The following is a 23,778-nucleotide window of genomic DNA, read 5'->3' as shown; positions in this document are numbered from 1 at the left end:
AAGAGCAACCTTCTATCGTATTCATTTCACGGTCCATTCCTAAGCTTAAATTGTTATTTCTTCTAGTTTCACCTTTTAAATCCCCTAGATTTTTTTCTTCTATAATTTCTTGATTTTTTTTTGATATTCTTTTGAAAGTATTTGCTTTCATAATATCCCTTCTATTTGCATTTGTAACTAGTTGGGTTTCTCATGTTTGCTTATTATTTTTTTAGTTTATCTTTCAGATTCATTTTTAAGATTTTTTAGAAGTTTCAAAAAATTTTGTTTAGCATATTCCCTTTATATTCATTCCATTTGAATCCCTTAGGTCATTTATAATAAGGTTTATCTAATTGGAACTCAAGTTGATAGCAGAAATCTCCTAGTTTTTTTCTTTTGAGCATTTTTGCCTTTTAGCCTGATCTTTTATTTTCAAGTCATTATATAGTTCGACACCTACCTTTTGTAATTTTTGGTACTATTCTTTCCGTGTCTAGTTGATTATAATTTATACTTCGTTTTCATTCCTTAAATATGCCCTAATTTTTTAACAAAAAGTGGTGGCATACCAGATTGCTTCTAGAATTTTTAATTAGGATCCCAAAGTTGATATAATTTGGACAAAAGTATATCTTTGTACCATCTAAAATCTAAGATTATTTTGCATATAAGGTTAAGTAATTATTATCTTAATTTCTCATATATATCATGATAATCACTGGCAAAATGAAATATAATGTTATAATGAGATAATAATGGTATTGGAAGGATGCTCCGGTGAATAATTACCTTTAAGGTCTCTTTTGCTATAATTCATTATTTCTTATCTTTGTTGCTCACTACGATAGTTGCCTAACCAGCCTTTTAATTGTTAGAGAAATTAGCTACAATCATCTTGATGGTAGTTTTTTCAGTTTTCTTGGATGTTATAGGTATTCAGATATGTAATAATTTTTAATACTCTGTCAATCCATTCAAGTTCCATGCAACTAAAAAACTTCCATCAAATTGTACTGCGATTGTAGTATCAAGAGTCTTTTCAAATAGTAGATTGCATTAAGTAGGTCAAGTGTAAGAGTTTTTTATCTTAGAGGCTTGGACTATCTGTTTATAGGTAGAAATTTTATTTACTTCATCCTCTATTTTTGTTTGAGTGTCACTATCCTTTCTGGAGGTCTTAATAGGATATATGATTAACAAATTATTTAATCTTTAAGGATGATAACCAAATAAATAGCTCTAGATCTTCTGAAAGATTTTTTTCTAACTTGGCTTTTAGATCTATCTCATTGACTATGAGCATAGGGGGGCCATCTCTCGATGAAGAGGTCATTTTGAGGTTTGGTTACTATTTGACTTAAGGCATTTTGTACTACCTATATTCTTAAGGTGGATCTTATCTATTTCTTCATTCTTTTCTAGTAGGATAGTTTCTATTCTCTGTTTGTTTTCCTATAGACTGTAGAGTTATGTTAGTAAAATTTTCATATTCAATGAATTGATCGAGATGTTCAACTTTAAGCTTTTCATTGAGATTTTTTGAGAATAATTTTGAAGGAATATCTCCTAATTTTCATTCCATTTGTATAGTTTCAAAGGATGAATATATTGATTCTAGCTCTATGACTTGGGTGGTCTTTCAAGTATTGCCAAGCCTCTTTATCACCATAACTTACTTTTCTAGGGGGAGTTTCCTAGGCATATATTAAATTTTTTTTAAAGAGTAGTATTCATACCAATCTAAGAATAATATGTTTCATTGTTCCTGTCTCATTTGACCATACCACATTTTCCTAATATAATTTCTTCTCCCTTCATCGTAGTTTTTGAAAAAATCATTTCTTCTTATCCTCATTTTCTTTGAAGTTAAAATCTATTCTTAAAAGTTCTTTGTCAATCTGGAATTCCTTTACTAATTCTATTACATTTATTTCAAAATTTCTGATTTATGGTTCATAACTATCTAAGTAGCATAGGCAATATTTATGGGCTTTGGTTGACCCATTTTCTTTTTAAGAGGATGTAGAGAATTGGGAATGTAGAATGGATGAAAAATATATTTCAACATCCCCTTCCAAAGTTTCTAATATTCTTTCTACTTTAATTTCTTGAGTCTTCTTAGGCTCAACAACTTAAGATAAGTTCATTTTATGGGAAGTGTAATTTTCTCCCATTTAAGTTGCCTTGGGGTGATAAATGAATCCTAGGGTTAGCCTGGAAAACTATTGCTAGTCATTTTGGAGTGGCTTGCTTTGCTCCTGGGGTGATGGTAGTTATAGCTTTAAAGTAAAATTTATAGATATTTTCTATTCTTGGTTTGACATCATATCTTCATATTTGCAAATTTAAGGTCAAACACTCCAAAAATATTGAAATCAACATAGGGACTGAAAAGTTTGGAAAGGTATTGAAGAAGATTGGCCATTGCAAGGCTAGCTTTTATTAAGCTTAGAGTGAATTAGAAATTTTAGATTCCTGCAATCCCTACGACATATAATTTATGGCAACTTGAATAAGCCCTATATGGAGATATTGGTATTCTTTTTTAGAACAAATCTCTTCTAAATCCTTCCTTCCTAAAAATTAAAGAGTCATTTGAATTGAATTAATAGATAGAGTTTTCTCAATAGACTTTATATAGTAATTAGCTTTGAATGGAAATGATCTTAAATGATAAATTTCTTTAATTAGAATTTTAGAAATTTTTTTATTTTTAATATTTTGTCAAATTGCTCAATACATATAGGTATTGTTCTGATGAACATTAGCCTTTACTAGATATCTTGTCTCGGGAATTAATAAGTCTAGCCATTGTATAAAATCGTTTTCAATCTTTGAGCAGTGGCTTGTCTATGGTTTTCTAGCTCAGATAAAAGTCTTAAACATCCTTTTGGCTCAAATGAGGATAACGAGCATCCATGACAAGAATGCCTTGGACCTAACTCAAGGTTCTTCAATAGGCTCTTTACTAATGTTAGGTTTTACTTTTTTCCTCACAAAAGGTAAAACTTAGCTCTCAAAACTTAGCTTTGATACCTACACATGCACACACTTGATTGCGGGTTATGTGTCTATGTATTTTTTTTGGAGGGGGAAGGAGGGGAGGGGGGAGGGGGAATTTTTTTTCATTTTACTTTTTTTTCTTTTGCTGGCCATTTTTTGTGAATTGGCCTCCCTTTCATCCCCCTTTTCCCCCTCCACTCCTCCTCCCCCTTCCTTCCCTTTTTTTCGCTTTTCTTTTTCTTCCTCACCCCAGTTGAGTGAAATACTACTATTTGTCTCAACAATAAAAAAGCAAGAGTAAAACAACAAAAGATATTAAAAGAGATGATACATATATCTTTTTATTGATACCTCGAACTACAAAAACTCTTTCATTAGGCACTTGATGTTAAAGATGGGTTAGAAAATTAAGGGTTTGGCCATAAAAGAAGATGAAAGCCGAATTGTTGTACTCTTTTCCTCATGTTGCTTGTGATTGATATCTTGCTCTAACCAAGGATAAGAAAAGAGATGTCGAGTGCCGAGAAAGGTGCTCGGGGAATGAGTTGTTGGAGGATGTAAGAGATCGATTTTTAATGCTAAAAGTGTTTTTTAAAAGAGTGAAAAGAAGAAGATAGACCGTTCCACCTCAAAGGTTAATGCCACAAATATTTGAGATATTTTTGCACTTTTCTATCTGAGTAGGGATATTTGGTCATTTGCAAAGGTCCATTAATGATGTTATAGAGGAGATGGATGGAAGGATTAGATTGCAAGAATAAAGTAAGTTGGTGGACCACTTTGAGACTTTTTAAATCTTAAGGCATATATGTGTCATATGTAAAGGCTAGTCCACAAGGAGCCAATGAGGAGGGTATTGCCCCTTAGCAAACTAAAATTCTAAAAAAATTCCAAAGTTCCATGCTATTGGCCTTTGAGCTCAACTCTAGCCTCCTCTAAATTTGTGGTGCCCCCTCCTCTACAATAACTGTAATAAAAATACCTTAAATTCTTTTACGTGGCCCTTGTCTTTTACGTGCCAATCTTTCATGTCTTCCTTTTGAGATATCCTTGTCAAATACTCAAATAAGGATGCCAAGTTTGTGTGCACTTTGATCAAGGAATCTTTTATTAATTGGAAAGTGATATATAAGGAAAATGTGACAAATCCCTTTTCTTTTAGTAATTACAATTTTTTTTTCATAGCTATATGCCTTAGGGTTAAGTTGGTTCAATTGCTATAGTTATTTTCTTGTTTATGCATTATAATTCTATCTTTATCAACATATATAATCTCTTTGTTTTGTTAGTCTTCTAAGATCCTTTCTTCTTCTTAGTCTTGAATAGATTGAACAAATTATAATCACATCCTTCCTTCATTTTTTTTTCTTGATCCTAATAGAAGCCTCCTACTTATCCTGCTCCAATCATAATATTGATAATTTAATGGTGATGGTGCATGTCATCTAAGAATTTACAGTGAACTTTTACACACTATTCTCTCTAATCATTTTCTTGATTTTCCAATCAATTTAGTTCCCATTTTTCTATTATTTTATGTGAAAAACATGCTTGAAGAAGGCAATAGGAAAAAAGATTTCAAAATATTAAATTATTAATTCAAATATTGTTTAAAATGGACTATTTTTTTGTTATTCTATTATTTGAGGTTTTGCGCCATACAGTAGTACATTTTTATTATTACATAGGATATTCATCAAGCATACCACACACTATACTATGATATGTTTATTCATTTTTAAGTCTCAGACTTCCTTATTCGCCTTGAACCACTCATTTGTACTTGTTTTAGGAACCAACTAAATCTTTTTAGTTTTCATTTTTAAATTATGATTCTCTGTTAAACGTTTGGGCTTTGATTCATGTACACGCTCCAATTGCGGACAATAATCAGGCACTTTAAACAAAAATTCTTTCAAAAAATCTATAGATAAAAATAATATTTTAATTTATAATTTTTTTTGGCTCTCTTGCACCCCTATTCACACGAGCATAGTTGAAGGGTTTTTTATTGTATTTTATCCCAAAATTATTAAGATGTATGAATTGTATTTTTCATTTGGGTTATGTCGAGTCAGGTTAATTTCTTACAGTCATTTCTCCATTACAAATGAAACCGTCCAAGTCTAATGAAAGTTTAAGTTACATATAAACAAGCATGAGCTCGACCAAATCTCAAACAAATTCGGTTAATTTCTTAAATATTTGTAATACTATGTGCCATCCCGCGTAACCAAGCCTCCGGTCGCCGCGAACGAATTGCGGCCAAACGTTTTGAGATTCACATCGTCAGCATGAGCCATCCATACACCACCTCTCGAGGAAAAGGTCGACTTCTACTTTCTTAAAAGACGTGCATTAGCGATTCATATGCGAACATTACATCGACCGTCTGTTTAGCCCATACAACTCCATCTTGTCCGTTCGTACACTCAGGAGAAATGAACGGATAGGATGTGGATAGAATGAACGGAAGATCGAATTCTGCATGTAGTTTTCGTATACGCGTCAGAGGGTAGAATTTTCCGCAGAGAACATTGTCAGACCCTCCTGCTGCCAACGTGTCTATCATTCAGTCGCTGCATTTTCTGTTTCGTGTTTCATCCGGGATCCGCTTTGGCAACCATTTACTCAAACCCGACGTGGCCCAAATAAGCCATAGAGGGACGATCCTGTGGGCGGTGACCAGATCCCCACTCCCTGCCTTTTAGAGGAGACTGCCGTTCGAATCTCATTACTCTCCCCCCGTTTCGTCGTCTTCCACTCCGTTGGAGACTCCGCTCGCTCGATGGAGAGCTTCGCCATCGGCCGGCCTCTCCCCTCCTCTCTCTCCGGCGCCTCTCTCCTCCGCCGCTTCCCCGTCTCCTCCCTCCCGCCACCATCAGCTGCGCCCCTCTCCCTCCACCGCCGTCCCATCTCCCCCCTCCGCTCCCCCCTCCGCCCCGTCCCCCTCCCCTTCCCCCGCCGCCAAAATCCCTCCCTTTCCGCCGTCCGCGCCGCTTCCTCGTCTGAGGAAACCCCGAAACCCTCTTCCCCCCCGCCGCCAGCGCCGCCGCAGGGGGCGAAGCTCGTTCCCCTAGCGATCTCCCTCGCCATCGGCCTCGCCGTCCGCTTCCTCGTCCCCCGGCCCATCGAGGTCACCTCTCAGGCCTGGCAGCTCCTAGCCATCTTCCTCTCGACCATTGCGGGCCTCGTCCTGAGCCCGCTGCCGGTGGGCGCTTGGGCCTTCCTCGGCCTCACCGCCTCGGTTGTCACCAAAACGTTAAGTTTCTCCGCAGCATTCGGGGCCTTCACGAACGAAGTGATCTGGCTGATCGTGATCTCCTTCTTCTTCGCGAGGGGTTTCGTGAAGACCGGGCTTGGGGATAGGATTGCCACCTACTTTGTGAAGTGGCTGGGGAGGAGCACGTTGGGGCTGTCGTATGGTCTCACGATCAGTGAGGCTTTAATTGCTCCGGCGATGCCCAGCACTACTGCCAGGGCCGGCGGTGTGTTCCTTCCGATCATCAAGTCGCTGTCGCTCTCAGCCGGGAGCCGGCCAGGGGATTCTTCGTCCAAGAAGCTCGGGTCCTATCTGGTCATGTCTCAGTTCCAGGTTAGGGGCTCTCCTTGGCTTCCATCTGTTTCCATATCTTATCCCCTCTTTTAATTTTCAATGGAAACTGAAAGGAAAACAGATTTTTTTTTCTTGGACATATATTATAGTTATGGATTCATGCATTAATTGACTGAAATCTTTTGGTTGTTTGCGAATGATTAGGCTTTCCGGAAAGCAAGGTTTTATTTTCACATCTAGAAAAGGTCACTACGTGCACAGTGGCACCTGCAATAGTGTGATAGTTTTAGTTATGACTTTAGGGTTCTTCCTTTGATTGTGATGTCTTGAAGCATAGAAAACTGAAAGAAGAACTATTGCGTTCATTTTTTTCTATATTCTTGCCATTATTTCTATATTCTTGCCATTATTTTCATAATGAACAGGGTGCTTGCTCTTCTTAGTCGTTGGGTAATCCAAAAGTGATAACAATTTTCTATCTCCAAGTTTAGGGTTTGAAGAATTAATTTAACCTTAACAGGACATGCTTAATCAGAAAAAAATCATTTGCGCACAGAGGGTACACACAATTATAGAATTAATTTCTTGAAGAGCAGGCAAGCACGTGTATGATTGTAAATGATTTAGTATGCTATGATGCAGTTCTCTGATGAAGACTGTAGTAGCAGCACATTAAATCAACTCTAACTTACGCTGGATTCCAAACATTCTAAAATGCATTGGCAAGCTGTAGATTTGGATATTCGTATTCAAGAACAATTTCTTTTTACTCCTAAAATAATTTCAGAGTTCATATGGATTCTGTGATTTATTTTTTGTGATCAATTTTAATATGGTCACTTTTGTTGTAGAAATTGTTTTTTTTTATATCCAACATAATATCATTTTTTTTTCAAAAAAATGGTGCATGCGTGTTTTTCCATGGCCTTTGTTTTGAGGTTGTACTTCTAGGCCATATAGGCTGACTCATGCTACGTGCCCTAGCACAATCCCACAGATTCACACTAGGAACTAAACCACTTACAGCACTTGTATACATATATAATGCATCCACATTTCTTTTTATGACATCATAAAGGCTTGAAGGGCAAGGTGCCTAATTAATGAGTTGTTGTACAAAAAAATGTACAAGAGTTGACCTAAACATTTGCAGTAACCACATATTGCTATTATTTTTTTTTTTTACATTAAATGATTTGACTATTCTTAGATGGAGTTTGATGTATATGTCGTTTCTATATGGTTTCAAATTTGGTGTACTATTGTACATGAGGGCAAAGGCTTCATAGACAGGCTTGGAAACCATTGGGTCTTTGTAGACCTCTTTTCAAGTTTGGAACCAATTTCTATTACTAGATCTTTTGTGGTAGTTATGAATCCATTGTGACCAATTTGGAGGTTGATTGACTTTTGGGAGGTTATAGGCTATCTACTGGTAACAGTGACAATTGGCTTGACCTAAGCTAATCATGTTCAAATGGGGGGAAGGGATATGCATAAGGCTATATTTAGTTTCACGTAGAATTTAGGCTAGAGGCGGTCTTACATGCCACTTTGGCTCTTTTCGTGTTGGACCTACTTAAATGAATTGGAAGATATTTGAGATGGTTAATAAAGGGAGTTGAGTGCCTTCTAATCATAACGTAAGCGCAAAAACCTATTGTAACATTGACTTCATCCTCTCGGTCTTTTAAAAATGAAGGCAAACATGTAACAACAAACTACTAATCAAAGTTGGAGGTTTCATAAGTTTTTTGTTAACCAGTGGCCTCCATGTCGTACTTTTATGAATTGCCACAGCCCTAGTAAACCTTTAATTGTAGGGGTGGCAAAATATGATCCGACCCGTGTTCGACCCGCCATAAACAGGTTTGGATTTGGCCTAAATAGGTTTGGGGAGAGGTTTTCACCATTAGTAAATTGGTAGGCGTTATATAGACAAAGAAGATGAGGTGGAATAATTCTAGGAGTCAAAATTTGATGATACAAGAGGTTAGACATGATTTGGAGTTTTGTGCTTGGTGTACTAATCCATACATATAAAGTGGTTTGACTAATTTAGATTTCTTTTGAGAATTAATAATGTTTTTTCTTAATTTCTAAATTTTCTTCTGCTCTGCCTCATCCTCCCCTCTTTTTCTTTCTTTTCTTTGATGACAGCAATACTCTGACAACAATTCATACTTCTTTTTTACTGATGTAGCTTAGCATTGTTATTTCCGTTTGACTCTTATTTTGTAGATCCCATTTTTCATTTTAGGCATTAGATCAGTTTCTATTTTGATTCAGCACATTCTTAGCTTTTGGGGACTTACATTATTTTGTTATATGGACAAGTATTTTAGGAGTTATGATGTTTTTGAGCCAATGTTGTGGGGTTTGCACATCTACTTATGTTGTCACATTTGGCAACTAAAATGATTTAATGACATGCTATGTTGGAATTAATAATAGAACATCAAATCAAGTGATACTTGTGGTTGAGATTGACAGGTTTTAGATCATCCAAGAGCTCAAGATGTATCACTTAAATGAAAGGGCTGAGGTGGGATTGTTTGATGGGTAACTCTTTTCTGATCCCATCGAAAGAGTTGTATGGCTATTTACTCCTTTTTCCTTCTGCCTAGGTCTCTCTCTTTCTTTCATCCATACGAATGAGATGGGGCCCACTCCTGTGTTTTCTTTTTGGCTGATGCCTATACTTTCTCTTTCCTTATTTGGCACATTATATTTTACTTCTTTATTTGGGATTCCTAATTGATCATGCAACTCTAATAGATTATCTAAAGAACCATGGGAAGGGGTTCATAAAAAATTTGTTAAGATTTGCTACTAGTTGTCCAAGTTTTGCTTTTTCCTTTTTTCTTGGGAATTCTGTGGTGTTAGGTTTGAGAACCAACCATTCAAAAGATTGGCTTTTTCTTCATGAGGAATACACTCCTAAACAACGAATTATTCACATCCAATGTTTTTCTAGTTATTTTCATCGTTTTCATCTTTCTGCTATCTTTTTCCTTGTGCTCACCCATATTTTGCATTATTTTTCGGTCTTCAGAGCCTATTTGCTTATTACTTTTTTCATATTGCAAGTGCTAAAACCCTAATGATGAGGCAATCTATTCTAGGTCTTAGGGTGCTATTCTTTTCCCCTTATCCTGAAATTTCTTTGTATTGTTGTTGTTTTAATATGTGCAAAATCCTTGCTTGTAGAATTGATAAGTAAATACTCTAAGCTAGTATTTGCAAAACACAAAGCAGTTTATGGTAGCCCTAAATCCTGTATCAATTTGCTTTAGTAACTTTTTTATAATGCACAATAGTGTTACTATTCACTTTAATTAGTTTTACACTTAATTTAATTTTAAAGAACCTTTCATGATTCAAAACCAATTATTCTAATTTGGGTATTTTGCATATCCGTCCTTGTAGCCATCCATATTTGTGTATTACATGCTAATCCTTGCAAACATATAATTTATTGCTTATAGGTCCCTTGAGTTTACTTAGCTAGATCTGAACAAAATATTCCTCATTTATGCATCCATTTTATGGACGATTTTGCTCTAGCCCTCCTTAAACCTTCACCCCTTCACTTATACTTCCCTCTCATCCTCATCTTCTCTGCTTATTGTTCCAAGCAACAATCCCTTACTTCCCTCTCATCCCTATCCTCTGGCGATTGGTCCAAGCAACAGGTTACCCCTTCCCTTGAGGTTGGACCCCAATCACTTCTTTCCTCTTGCTCTCTCTCTTTATCTCTCATCATGCTCTACCCTCTCATTCTCTTGCTTCTTCTCCTTCCATCAATGCTCTTCCTCCATGCCTATCCTCTTCTCCTCTTCCCTTGCCTTCTCGTGTCCTTTCTCCAAACCCTCCCATAGCCTCCTTTCCCTTCATCGTAGCCTTCGCAACTCCTTTGCCATCACTAGACTCTAGTGTCCACTTGTTTTTCCCAGAAAACATCCTGAGATCAATATTTGTAGCCCCAAAGGTTTTTTCATGGTAGAGATGAGCTCAAAGTGGAGATTGAAGTAGGGGATAGTGTTAGGGGATTGTTGAGGGACAAAAAATCTTCTTGCTGAGTGTGAATGAGGGACATGAAGATGATTGGGAGAGAACCTTGTGAGACGATGGTGAAGGTGGTGTAGGGTTGGTCAAAGATAGACGAGAAGTCCAGGGAGTAGAGGAAGCCCCATCCAAAAAAGAGAACAAGCGAGAAGAGGGAAACTTAGGGTTAGGGTTTAGTTTGGAATATGGGAGAATGAAACACTTAGAAAATAATCTAAGTCACTCTACATTTTTCATTTCAACTATCTCCAAGCTTTTTTTGTCATTTCCCAATGTTGACAACACACCACAATTTGGCTAAGGAACACTTGTGGAAAGACTAGTTTGTTTGCAGGGATAAATTTGCAAGTATGGAGTTGAAAAGGATTAATATGCAATATGGAAGATCATAGGGATGGATATGTGAAAAAACCTTTTTAATTTCAGCCAGCAGACAGCTGTACGACTGATTGTGAAAATGAGATATGCAAATCCTAAGCTTAACATCATCACTTATATCTTTTGCATCTAAGAATCAAAGATGGAGATGATAATCATTCATCAAATTCAGGATTTTGCACACAATAATTCAATAACAACATAAAGAAATTTCAGAAAAAGAGGAAAAAAACAGATTCAAGGACCAAGGTTTAGATTACATGGGCTTATACTTGAGGTCTAGATTGGATGAGCTCTCAATTAGAGTTTTATGGTTTGTGATGTGATAGAAGTAATATGTAAAGAGGTAGGGCTGCAACTTGGTAGGATGGGTTGGGTTGAGGGCAAGACCTAGCCGCAGGTTGGGATTTCTGCAATCCAACCAAAGCCAACCCAATTATAAGCTAAAGTTGGATCCGTTCGGGTTAGCCGGATCGGGTTGCATTAGCAAGGTTGTGTTAGGTTGTGCCATGCTAATTGGGTTAAGTCGGGTTGAATAGGAATTGTAAGATGGGGAAAAGGCATGGGACATCTTTATTGGATAGACATTCGTTGAATTGAGACCTAACTATTTGTAAATTTCAATGATACATTTGCACGAAACTTAATAAGATTAAGACACTACTATATAAACATGTAACCTTTATGAAATATAAATATAAATTATTTAGTTATATTATCGGGTTGGATTGGATTTAAGTTTGGTTAGGTTTGGTCAGGTTAGGTTCGAATTAAGTTGAAGGTAGACCCTAACCTAACCCTACTTGAGGTAGTCAAAGCCCAACCCAACTTTATAAAACCTCAACCCAACCCTACGCAATGAATAGGCTGGCGGTGTGGGTTCAGGTTGTGCGCAACCCAAGTTGCACATGTACATAGAGGCTCTTTGAAGTAGAAAAACATTGCAATATATGCGCAAATATGATGAAAGTTGTAAAAAAGGCAAAGATGAAAAAGAAGAAGATATCGGATGCGAAAGCTCATCATTTGGGAGGGTAGATACATCGACTTCCATGCCTTACAAAGGAAGAACCAACCTCAAGAAGGCTCGGTCATCAAATCAATATAATAGAGCATCAAGGAGGAAAGTAAAAAAAAATGGTGGGCAATAGCCAATAGATCTCAGCAAAACTTTTTATGATGTCCTTTCCTTAGTCTTAGGGCTCATTAAGTAGTCTCTTAAAACTACCAAATGAATTCAAAATTCCAAAGCAAGGTCCGAGTACCAATTGCATATTGCCTTGTACAGGATCATACTCTCGTATTGGGCACCGATCAAGGTGCAGGTGGAGTGTTGGAATGACGAATTTATCCTTGTATTGGGTAACCGACAATATACAAATACGTTACCAAGATTGCGAACCTCATTCAAAAGAAAGAAGGAAAGGAATATGTGACATTAGAAAGAAGGAAAGAGAAAGAGAGAGAGAAGTAATAGGCACCATCAATGGGAAAGGTCTCCCACTCGTCCATACAAATGAAAGAAAGAGAGGGGAACCACCCATATGAGAAAGAAGAAAAGGAGTGTGGGGGAACATATGACTCTTTGGATGGAATTAAGAGTGGTAGTCAATTAATAACACCTTGGTTCTTGTTCAATTGACATGTCTTGAGCCCTCTAATCGGCTACCTCTAATCAAGATGTTGAGATTGCTTGATTTGATATTCTCCAATATTCCATTATTAGTAAGTTAAAAGTGCCAGACATCACTTAAGCCATCACGTGACAACCGTGTGATGACTTAAATGAATGTGGACAACTTTGATGCCTTAGGATCAAAAACATCATAACTTCTAAAATAGTTTTTTAAATTACAAAATAAAAGATGTGCTGAAAAGCTAATGATGCGTTGAATCAAAATAGAAAATAATCTATGCCTGAAATGGAAAGTGGGCTCTACAATAAGTGATCCACGAAGATCACCGGACTCGATGTAGACCACTTTGGCTACTACGAGTATTCAGAAGGATTACCAAACTCGATGTGGACCACTTTGGCTACTATGAGTATTTAGGAGGATCCTCAGGCTCGGTGTGGACCACTTTGACCACTACGAGTGGGGCTGGACAGGGTTTAAGAGCGAGATTTGCCACATCGGTAAGCTGAGTTGCAGCCAAACTTTCGAAGTCCATAATTTGGTCCAAGGTCCGCCGTACCGGTACCGGTCGGCGTACCGGTGGCCGGCCGGACCGGTACGGTACCGGTCCGGTCCGGTACGTACCGGCTGGTCCCGGTCCTGTACCGGCCGGTATGCGGTGGTTTCAAAAACCACAGCGCGCGGCGCTGTGGTTCTAAAAAAAAAAAAATCGTACCGGTGCGAACCGGCCGGTTCGCACCGGTACCGGCCGGTACGGGCTCTGAACCGGCCGGTACGCACTCGTACCGGCCGGTTCGGATAAAAAACCGGAAAATACCGATTTTTTATCCGTTCCGGTACCGGTCCACGGCCGGACCGGTACGGGCCGGTACGGCATTCAATGATTTGGTCATATGATGCTTGCATGAGATGATCTTTTTTTTTGAAATCTGGTATCTTTTCGAGATCTACAACTTTGGTTGAATCGGGCCAAAATTTTATTGTTTAGGCTTCGAAATGGGCTTATCAAACTGAAAGTTTTCTTTTTGGATAAGATTTTGACTGAGCGTAGCTCTTTATTTGATAAGAATCCGGCGGAGCTACAGAAGGTAGAGTTAATATATAAGTCGAGATCTACCTCCTTGAGATTTTTAACTTTTTTTTACTAAAGATGTTTATTTTAGAAAAAAAAGTCCTGCTAGGATTAGGAAAAAAAATGCGATCCAAATTGTGTTAGGATGGATCTCATATTATAAATAGAGGCTACGTACTTTATTTTTTTGAAGGTTCAATAAAAGAAAAGAGACTTAAAAGCCTAGTTTTGAGATTTCTACATTTTCTTCTAGTTATCTTTCGAGAGATTCGAGTTGAGCGGGTTGAAGAAAATCTTTCTTCTCTTCGATTCGATCAAGTTGGTATTAGAGCTCCGATCCTCTATATATGTGGGAGTCTCTAGGCATAGTCTAGATGTGCGAGCGGTACAAGTAGTAAGAAGAAGGGTTATCCATGTTTGAAGTCCATTGAAGGATAAAGACGAGCATGGTTGCTAGTTCTACCTCGATGGATGATGAGATGATGAAATGTCTCCCACAATTAGAGAAGAAGATGGCCCAACTCACCGAGATTGGGTCTCAATTGGAGACACCTTCAATGCAAGCACCAATAACTCTATCTTCGAGCAAAACCAAGTGGTTCAACTGCGAGGCAGGAAAGCAAGCATTTTTCCATCTTTAGTTCTGATTTAGCAGGAGCTAAATCTCCTAAATAAGGAGAGCTTTGATCCAAAAGGATCACCGGACTCAATGTGGACCATTTTGGCTACTATGAGTATTCAGGAGGATAACCAAACTCGATGTGAACCATTTCGGCCACAACAAGCGGGGTTGGACAAGGTTCAAGGGCGAGATTTGCCACATCGAGAAGCCGAGTCGCAGCCAAACTTCCGAAGGCTATAATTTGGTCATATGATGTCCGATTAAAATGATCTATTTTTTGAAATTAGGTATCTTTTCAAAATCTACAACTTTCGGCCAACATTCTAGAAAGTTGAATCGAGCCAAAATTTCATCGTTTAGACCTTGAAACGGGCTGGTCAAACCAAAAGTTTCGTTTTCAAATAAGACTTTGACCGAACGTAGCTCTCTATTCGATAAGAATTCGGTAAAGCGCTAGAAGACAGAGTTGATGTAGAAGTCGTGATCTACCTTCTCAAAATTTGTAACTTTTTTTAACTAGAGATATCTATTTTAGAAAAAAGAGTCATACTAGAATTAAAAAGAGAAATCTGATCCAAATTGTGTTAGGGCAGACCTCACATCATAAATAAAGACTATGTACCTTATTTTTTTGAAGGATCAATGAAAGAAAAGAGGACTTAAAGCTCTACTTTTGAGATTCCTCTTTATTCTTCTAGTTATCTTCTGAGAGATTCAAGTTGAGCGGGTTAAAGAAATTTTTTTTTCTCCGATCGGATCAATAAGCGTAGGCAAAATAACAATGTTGTGTTGCATCTAAGACTGGAAATGGGCTCGAGCCAGCCCAACGCCCATCAGGCCAGGCTTCGGGCTAGGCCCGAAAGAGTTCAAACCAGCTTTGGGCTTAAATATACAGTCTATTTGATTTTTGGGCCGGGCTCGGGTATGTCACTGGCTTAGTCCGAATGCGAACCTGAACAAAGCTCGAAACAACGCCTGAATTTAGGCCCGAATCAATTTGTTTTTGTACGTTATTATTTAGAGATAATAATGAAGTAAAGGACAGATTAAAATGGGTTTAGCGGAGAATAATGTATCATGTATTATTTACTAATATTATAGGAGAGAGCCTAATTTATAACTAACTCAATTTCTTGTGAAGTTATATTATGAAATATTAAACTTCAATCGAGTTTGGGCTAGACCTATTTTTGGCCCATATGGGCAATTCGGGCCAGCCCAATCAGTTCGGGCCGGGCTCGGGCCTGGCTCGGGTTGGATTATCCAATTTTTTTTTGGGCCTAAGCCCGACCTGAAGCCCGAATTTTTTTTTTTTTTGGCCAGGTTCGGGTAGGGGCATGGCCCGGCCTGGCCTGGCCCACTTTCAGCCCTAGTTGCATAATTTCTTCATCCTAGAAGGTAAAATCTTATTCCATCTTTTCTCATTTACTATATCTTTACCCTGTTTCTCCTATTATTACTTATCTTGTATCTCATCATTTGTTCCTTCTTTTGTTGGTCCTATTTAAAGTGAGAATCTGCAAAGACCTTAGGCTGATTCGATCCTCTACCCTAAATTTAAATCACAAAGCTTTGTTCAATCTTTAGTTGATTTTTCCTCCCTCGTTCCTTAGAACCAATGTAGTCCAATTCTCTTTTCTTGGCCAAAATACCAATCCAAGTCATGAATAAACAAGTTTGGGATGACAATTCATACTTTTTTTATAAGAATTAGGAGGGAGGAAGGGCAGCTGAATTTGGATGAGGACAGGATTCAAACTGGTCATTGGTTTCAGTGTCCAATGACTTTACCAGCTAAGCCACTTGGCACTTCGGGATTATAATTCATAATTAACTTTAGTTTGCCATAACTTTTGGCAATAGACCTAATTTATTTACATTTGAAACCCTAATTTTCATTTATATTCCATCCTTATAATTTCATTTTTCATTTTGTTATGTGTCAAATATTTTGATAATAGTCATCCAATTTCTCAACTAAACTACATAAACCAAAATTTAGATATTGGGACATTTTACCCTTTTTCCTATTGACATTAGCAGATAATACTAAACAACCGTATGTATTTGTTCCTTCATACGCTGTGCAACAACCCAGGACCTCACCCAAAATGGCTAGTCGGAAGGTATTATTTGGGTTTCTTGATCCTGTATAAGTACCCAAGATCTACCCAGCGAATAACCGATGTGGGACTAAAGACACGCCTGCACGGGTCCTCACATACTCCCTCCGTTGAAGCCCTGACGTCCTTGGCAGGCTAAGGGGTTCAAATTCATTCAAATCTAATCACAAACACCACGATCGGCTCATGGTTAGCCCCAATGGATCCATGCTGCAGTGTCCCCTAGTCCATATAGATTATGGGCCGGATCCGCTCTGATACCATTTGTAACAACCCAGGACCTTACCCAAAATAGTTATCCGGAAGGTATTATTTGGGTTTCTTGATCCTGTATAAGTACCCAAGATCTACCTAGCAAATAACCGATGTGGGACTAAACACACGCCCGCACGGATCCTCACACGCTGCATATTTAATTGTTTTCATACTGAAGGAACACATTGTTTTAAACTCACATCTCTTATGGTCATCTGCTAATGGGCTTATCTATGTGCGAAGTGGTATATATTGTTGCTCCTTGCTTGCAGAGAAACTCATATTGGTCAACACTTGAAAACATGTGCTGCCTGCTTCCAGTTCTGTGAATCAGCAAGGCCATGCTAAATGAATCTAAAATGGATCATTCTATAAAGGTTGTATGTAGATGCACCGATTTGCATGTGAACAAGCTGTACTATCCATGCTTAGGCACCATCCTTTATAATATTTATATTTATTACCTTCAGATTAATTTTTTATTAACTTTGACATTTCAAATTGATTATAAAATTTAAGATTTATGCCTGTAGTTCTTTAATTTTATTTAACTTGATGCTATATTTGGGCAAACCCTGATGAAGGTGTCCAAAATGTTGTTTTGCTCCTTTTTGGTGGCTAATCTTTGATTTTGGCTGCATTGGTGTATTTGCTGCATTTAGTAAGCACATTATTCCAGTTTGAAAAATCGGTACTAATAGTCATGCCGGCCGGTGATCGGTTCAGTATTGTATCGGTCCATACATACCGTATCGAACTGTAGTGTATCGGATCCACAGGGAGAGAGTTGGAGAGAAAGGGTAGGGTTTGAGCTCAATGGTGGCGAATCGACTGGTTCTCGAAAATCCTAGCTAGGGTTGAGAGAGAGAGAGAGGAAAGGGTGAGGGGGGAGGAGAGGGAGAGAGAGAAGGGGGAGGGACTTGCTAGAGGGATCGATGGCAAAGTAAATGAGAGTTAGGGTCTCGAATAATCGAACGAGGGGGGGGGGGCGGCATTCTCGAGTCTCGAATGATTGAACAGAGGGGGGGGGGGAGGCAATTGAACGAAGTGATTGAACCAACTAAGAGCTTACTTGTCGGTTGGTGAGGGCAAGATGAGCACGACATGCGAGCAAACAGGAGGGAGAGAGATTAAGAGGAACACCCAAGCCAATAACCAAATTTATAGGTCTGTTTTAAAATTAGAGGCCGGACCGTGCTAGTAACCAACCAGTCCAGTTCGATATACCTTGAATTGGCGGATTCGGCAATCCATGACATTAATTATGTTTACTCTTTCTGGTGAGAAGCACTGCAGAGCATATTGAGTTTAGCTATTGTAGCAGCAACCTTCTGTATTACTTGTCATTTTCTCTGTTTTATTTTAATTAATTTATAGAAGTTACATGTACACATTCACATTTTCTTCCTTTCTTTATTCTGTTTTTTTTTTCTATTTTTTATGACTCATTCATTTCTTTTGTTTGGTGCATGGCAGTCAGCTTGTAACTCAAGTGCCCTTTTCCTAACTGCTGCAGCTCAAAACCTCTTATGCCTTAAATTAGCTGAAGAACTTGGGGTTAGGCTTGCAAGTCCATGGGTATCATGGTTCAAGGCTGCAAGTTTACCTGCCATCATTTCTCTTCTAGCTACTCCATATATCTTATACAAGATCTTTGCCCCACAAGTCAAAGATACACCAGATGCACCTGCTTTGGCTACAAAAAAACTGGAGCAGATGGGGCCTGTAACAAGGAATGAATGGGTCATGGTTAGTACCATGGGTCTTGCAGTTTCTTTATGGGTTTTCGGGTAAGTATTTATGATACTTCTTAATTGATGGAACCCTCTGGCATGTTACGAAAAGAATATTGCTTCATTTTATTAGTTGTGCAAGTAGATTGGTGTCAGCTGATTATATTATGTTATCCCCAGCTTGGCACTGTGCACCCAGGACTTGTCAATATAGCTAGTTGTTCCCTGTAATGCAAAGTTCATGGTGAAGACTGCAAACTTGTTAAGACAGGAATTCAAGTTTCGCTATATCTGTGAATGGCTGATATTAATGATGCTAAGGCAGTTGTTCACTTTGTAGTGTTTATATATTTGTTAATTGATACAACATGAATGAAATTTAAGTTCAGTTACTGGTTATGGTAAAAGATCTTCCATCCTATGAGTAAACAAGAACAAGTGATAAGTAGCTGGTTCAGGTTGATTTTTTGAATTCTATTTTTTCATTGGTTAGATATACTTTCAAATGGTCTATAGCCATTTTTCATGTTATATTGTTGGAGCATGCATGCACAAATGTTAGTCACATGCTGGTAGACACTGCAAGCTTATTGCACTCGTAAAGTGAACATAAGATGCTTTCTCTTGTTGCTCTTTATCTGAATGTAGTTTTATAAACAATCTAAAGCTTATTTGCTGCACTTTTTTGCTAAGTCAAGAAGCTTGATGCTAAGAAGTTGTTGGTTTCTGTACAGTGAGGCTCTTGGTATAGCAAGTGTTGTTGCAGCAATGTTTGGCTTATCTATCCTTCTGCTTCTGGGTGTTCTGGATTGGGATGATTGCCTATCTGAAAAGTCTGCATGGGATACTTTAGCTTGGTTTGCAGTCCTAGTTGGAATGGCTGGCCAACTTACAAATCTTGGGATAGTGACATGGATGTCTAGTTGCGTGGCCAAGTTTCTTCAGGCTTTCTCACTGAGCTGGCCAGCTTCATTCTGTGTTCTCCAGGCATCCTACTTTCTCATCCACTACCTATTCGCAAGTCAGACTGGGCATGTGGGAGCCTTGTACTCGGCATTTCTTGCCATGCACTTGGCAGCTGGTGTTCCTGGTGTGTTGGCAGCACTGGCCTTGGCCTTCAATACAAATCTTTTTGGCGCATTAACACATTATAGCAGTGGTCAGGCAGCTGTATACTATGGAGGTATTCTCCTGTTCTCTTACATTGAGTTTGAGAAACTATGTTATTTCTAATTGTTATACACAATTGTTCACAATTGAAAGTTATGAGTAACTTCCGGAAAAATCATCTATTCTTCTCAAAATCATCAGGCTCTTCAGTCTTGGAGGCATGGAAAAAATTAATATTTTATTTAGTGGCACTTGTAATTAGATATTAAAATGAAGTGCAGAAAATCTGGAAGTCAAGCTTTAAATTAGTGCTTCCAATAGCTGTTAGATAAATTTCCTTGATTTTTAATTTGATACCCTGAATCAGATCCCTTGTCATCAGTTTGTTAATTATGTTCATAGAAAAATATTTTGTCTTGTTTTCTGTATGCTGATATATGTGGTTGAAATGATTATCACTACCTTTATGTATTGTTTTCTTCAGCTGGATTTGTAGAGCTTCCTGATGTATTCAGGCTGGGCTTTATGACAGCCATGATTAATGCTTTGATCTGGGGAGCTGTTGGAACGTTCTGGTGGAAATTTTTGGGGCTGTACTGAGGATGGAGATACTGTAAGTTAAGTTTTTCTCTTTGGCAATGAAAGGATTTTTTTCCATAATTTATTCTGGAAGCATTTATATCTTCTTTCTACAGCCTTCAAAGTTTTGATGAAGAGAGTGAGTCCCATCATCATGCTTCCAAGATGATTGGCATTGGTATCTATACTTCAATTATTTTTTTTTGTCATTCCATGGATTTTCTTTCCCATTTCTGTACACACTGTCATTTTTGGCAATGTTTATTGTTGCTCTATTAGATATTTTTACCTTGATAAGAACAAGTTTTTTAACATCTGGATTGTTAATGGGAAACTTTCAGTGGGTGTTTGCTTTGCATTTTAATTCTAGTGGCAATCCCTTAATTCTAATCTGTTACTTGTTATGTGCTAGACCGACTTAATTCAGGTATGTCTTTTGATCAACTTTGTTCTTGTTTCATTTATACATGAGAGGGCAATTGATGACCTCTAAACTGAGAGGATGAATGAATCATGTTTATTTAAGAAATAAGTAATATCCTTCACTACATCACTATTCTGTTTATGTATGGCTTCCTGTGATGCAGCTCCACATAAAAAAATGGAAAAAATGAACGATTGACATATTGGAAAAAAGGAAAATAAGAGAACAATTGAATAATGAGTTTTATATGGGGAGAACTCGAAAATCAAAAATTAATGTGTGCGCATATGATTCCTGTCATAAATTGTGTGGATTAGATGCTTCCATAAATGAGTCATAGTGGAATAAGTTTGTAAATTGCCCCAGGCAGTATTTAACTTAGTTTGACTAGATGATAATTTTCATAGGTTCATGCCATGATTAGTCCCAATATGCTACATTTCATTTTGACACAGCATGATACACTGGATGCACCAATCTAGGCAGATACAGAGTAGAACTCCAGAAAATCACTTGAAAATAAATAAGTCGCGGTGATAGTTTAACAATATGTTGGTTTAGCTTTCAGGCAATTAGAATAAAGAAATATATAATATTTGGTTTTCATACTTCAATAATAATGTGAGAAAAATATAAGTGATAATAACAATAGAAAAAGGCTGGTCAAGGATATTTATAGTAGTGGCAAAAATGGCATAGATAATCCCACTCATCTTTTTCTTTTTTGGGTTGAGAATCCTAATCTGCAAGTAAAGCATCTTTGTCTAAGCACATCTACCGAATGAAGGTCTGCCATGGCAGTGGATCCAATATCAAATACAAAGTTTCTCCTTGGTGCGCATCTTAATTCGTGTTCTGCCCTGGGCCAACATGGGCTCTGTGTTCAGTTTGCCAAACAAGCGGCAATGTTTTGACTGGGTTGGAGAAGGTGCGTGATGGAGGTCTTTTTCAGATTACAACTCCTGGAAATAACACAATTTATCTGTCACTGATCTTTGTGATTGCCTAATGATTCTTACACTAATGGAAGGGGACCTGCTGAAACCAATGTCACAGAGTTCCATTGTAATTTTCAACATCTAAAGATTTAGTCTAGTTGAACTGTTTCTTGCCATTATTTTTCCCTTCAGAAACCGGCTAGAATTTTTATTCCTGTTGTCTGGTTGGATATAGAAGTAGAATTTGGAGAATGAGGAAACGTAGTGAAAACAAATGAAGTCATTTGATTTTCACAAATGATCTCTTATAATCATGGAAATCGATACCATGCATTGTATTTGTAATGCTGATTCCCCTTTTATAATGATTACAAATTATATCTTATAATCATGGAAATCGATACCATGCATTGTATTTGTAATGCTGATGCCCCTTTTATAATGATTACCTATGCGTTATATGCTCATCATCTTGTAACATCATGTGCAAAAGTAACTTTTTCTGTTTTGCTGCTTCTAAACTTTTTTGAGGGCCTACTATTTGGAAATTAATTAAATCTAGATCAAGAAAATGGGATTGTGGGTGGGGTCCAGTTAGTTTTTAGCAGGAAGTAATGCAGTTTGGAGCCTTGACTTCCATTTTAGGTGTCTGTTACTTCTTATTTGTAACTCGAACTTTTTATGCCCCTCATTAGAAGCACTTGGGAAAATGACAACATGTATGCATGCTAGGAGGGTGCCAACTAGTGTAGTTGGTAAAATAATTGGGGGTTGGTATCTATGACCTGGGTTCGAATCATGGCCTCATCTGATTTTTGGCCAGGTTTCCTCCCATCCTAGTTCTCGAAAAGCATACATGCATATGAACAAAAGTTCATCGAAGATTCAGATGAACGAGTGGTGTTTTGACAGGCTTTCATGCATCTTCTAGATATTATTTGGAGCTGCACTTCTATCTCCATTTTATTTTTTTGGAGAAGAATAGACTTCCGTCCTCATCTCTCAATCTGTCTCTTTGCTTAATAACATGCAACTTTCTTTGAAGATGAGATATATCTGCTGAATAACTTGCATCTCTCTTATATGGTAGAAAACAACTCCAAAGACGGATGCTTTTTTTTGTTATGAGATTATATTCCCAGATGTCTGTTAAAAAATACGGATGTAGAAAACATTGGCATAGATTTGTTTTTCCCTTTCTTTTGAATATAACATGGTTTTTGAAAACCCATTTAAAAACAAGATGCTGAAGCTATAAGAGATGTATTTTCTTGTTTAACTATGGCCACAACAACAATCCATACATGTTTTTATTATAATGCGTTAAACTCCTTATGTGAAACAAAACTTAACCAGGCTCTATGTGTACGTTAAGAACGAGAGTCAAGTTCGGCGAAGAATGTTCTGCAAGGATCTTAGAAGAAGACATTACTGTATGATGTTGGCGAGCACATTCTTCAACCATACTCTCTTGGGCATGTTCCTAACAGCAGTTTCTCCTGCTCTTACTACGCATGCCTATAAACTGTAGAAATTGAAAATTTAACCAGTTAATAATTCACAGTCTCTTGCTGCCACCTTGGTTCTCAGGCATAGACTTCAGATAAAAGCAGATAATTGAAACTGGTACTTTGTGTTTTTTTAATGCTGGTCATTTTGGAAGTCATATAGATTAATTCATGTTATAAATGTTGTGAAGGGTGCACCTTTCTTCCATGGAGAGATCCTGCGTTCAACTGAGGATGGGCGGAACATTCACATTTCTCTGACAAAGAAGGGCTCAAGAAATTTTGTATTCAACCTCTGGAGAAAGCTTGAAATAACTAAATAAGATTTCTGTCTAAGCCTAGATCTCATTGATGCATGATAACATGTTCATGTTGCCAAGTGGTTCTAACAATCATCTAAGGCAGTATTGGTTGGATCAATCATAAGAATTTGCGTATCTTTCGGTATCAATGAGCACAAATCAGCATCTTTATTGTCATTGCGTAGAGTTTTATTAAGTTTATCAGTATCTTAAGGGTCTTGGACAAACTGGTCTGAGGGAGTTAATAGGATGGGTTCACTGTCTGCTCATCAAATGATTATTATAACCCGATAAATTGATCCTGGAACCACTCATCTACTGGGATGTGGTTTAGTAGTCATAGCGTCCCTACAAGTTCCAACATGTAGTTATCTGGTTTTTGCTTCATGCTGAGATTTATAATTCACAGGAAGCTCTTAAAAGAATTTCTTAGCATATGATGGTTAACTTAATTGATTTTAGTAATACTATGCTAGATTTCGTCCGAG

General features: G+C 37.7%; 1 protein-coding gene across 5 annotated transcripts; it reads left to right on the top strand.

Annotated features, from left to right (window-relative positions):
- Positions 1 to 5,707: 5,707 nt before the first annotated feature.
- Positions 5,708 to 23,467, top strand: LOC103718740 (dicarboxylate transporter 2.1, chloroplastic). Of its 5 annotated transcripts, XR_005507372.1 has the most exons (6): positions 5,708 to 6,580; positions 18,173 to 18,486; positions 19,164 to 19,612; positions 20,024 to 20,152; positions 20,235 to 20,296; positions 23,180 to 23,467. XR_005507372.1 is itself a non-coding variant. In XM_039116989.1 (5 exons), exons 1-4 carry the CDS (start codon positions 5,774 to 5,776, stop codon positions 20,137 to 20,139), a joined length of 1,686 nt encoding a protein of 561 aa, XP_038972917.1. In that variant the 5' UTR covers positions 5,708 to 5,773; the 3' UTR covers positions 20,140 to 20,152; positions 23,180 to 23,467. The 5 variants fall into 5 exon arrangements, 3 of the variants coding, with proteins under 3 accessions (XP_038972917.1, XP_038972916.1, XP_026664942.2); XR_005507371.1 differs by having other exon boundaries at positions 20,024 to 20,296; XM_039116989.1 differs by lacking the exon at positions 20,235 to 20,296.
- The last annotated feature ends 311 nt before the right edge of the window (positions 23,468 to 23,778 follow it).

Source organism: Phoenix dactylifera, unplaced genomic scaffold (genome assembly GCF_009389715.1).
Source record: "Phoenix dactylifera cultivar Barhee BC4 unplaced genomic scaffold, palm_55x_up_171113_PBpolish2nd_filt_p 000153F, whole genome shotgun sequence".
Lineage (NCBI taxonomy): Eukaryota > Viridiplantae > Streptophyta > Magnoliopsida > Arecales > Arecaceae > Phoenix > Phoenix dactylifera.
This window is presented reverse-complemented; position numbering and strand designations above follow the sequence as displayed.

Excerpts from the sequence above, each read along its gene's own strand:
- LOC103718740 (XM_039116989.1), top strand. The coding sequence starts at position 5,774 with ATGGAGAGCTTCGCCATCGGCCGGCCTCTCCCCTCCTCTCTCTCCGGC. Across the intron at positions 6,581-18,172 it reads TGGTCATGTCTCAGTTCCAG|TCAGCTTGTAACTCAAGTGC; the intron begins GTTAGGGGCTCT and ends GGTGCATGGCAG. Across the intron at positions 18,487-19,163 it reads GTTTCTTTATGGGTTTTCGG|TGAGGCTCTTGGTATAGCAA; the intron begins GTAAGTATTTAT and ends GTTTCTGTACAG.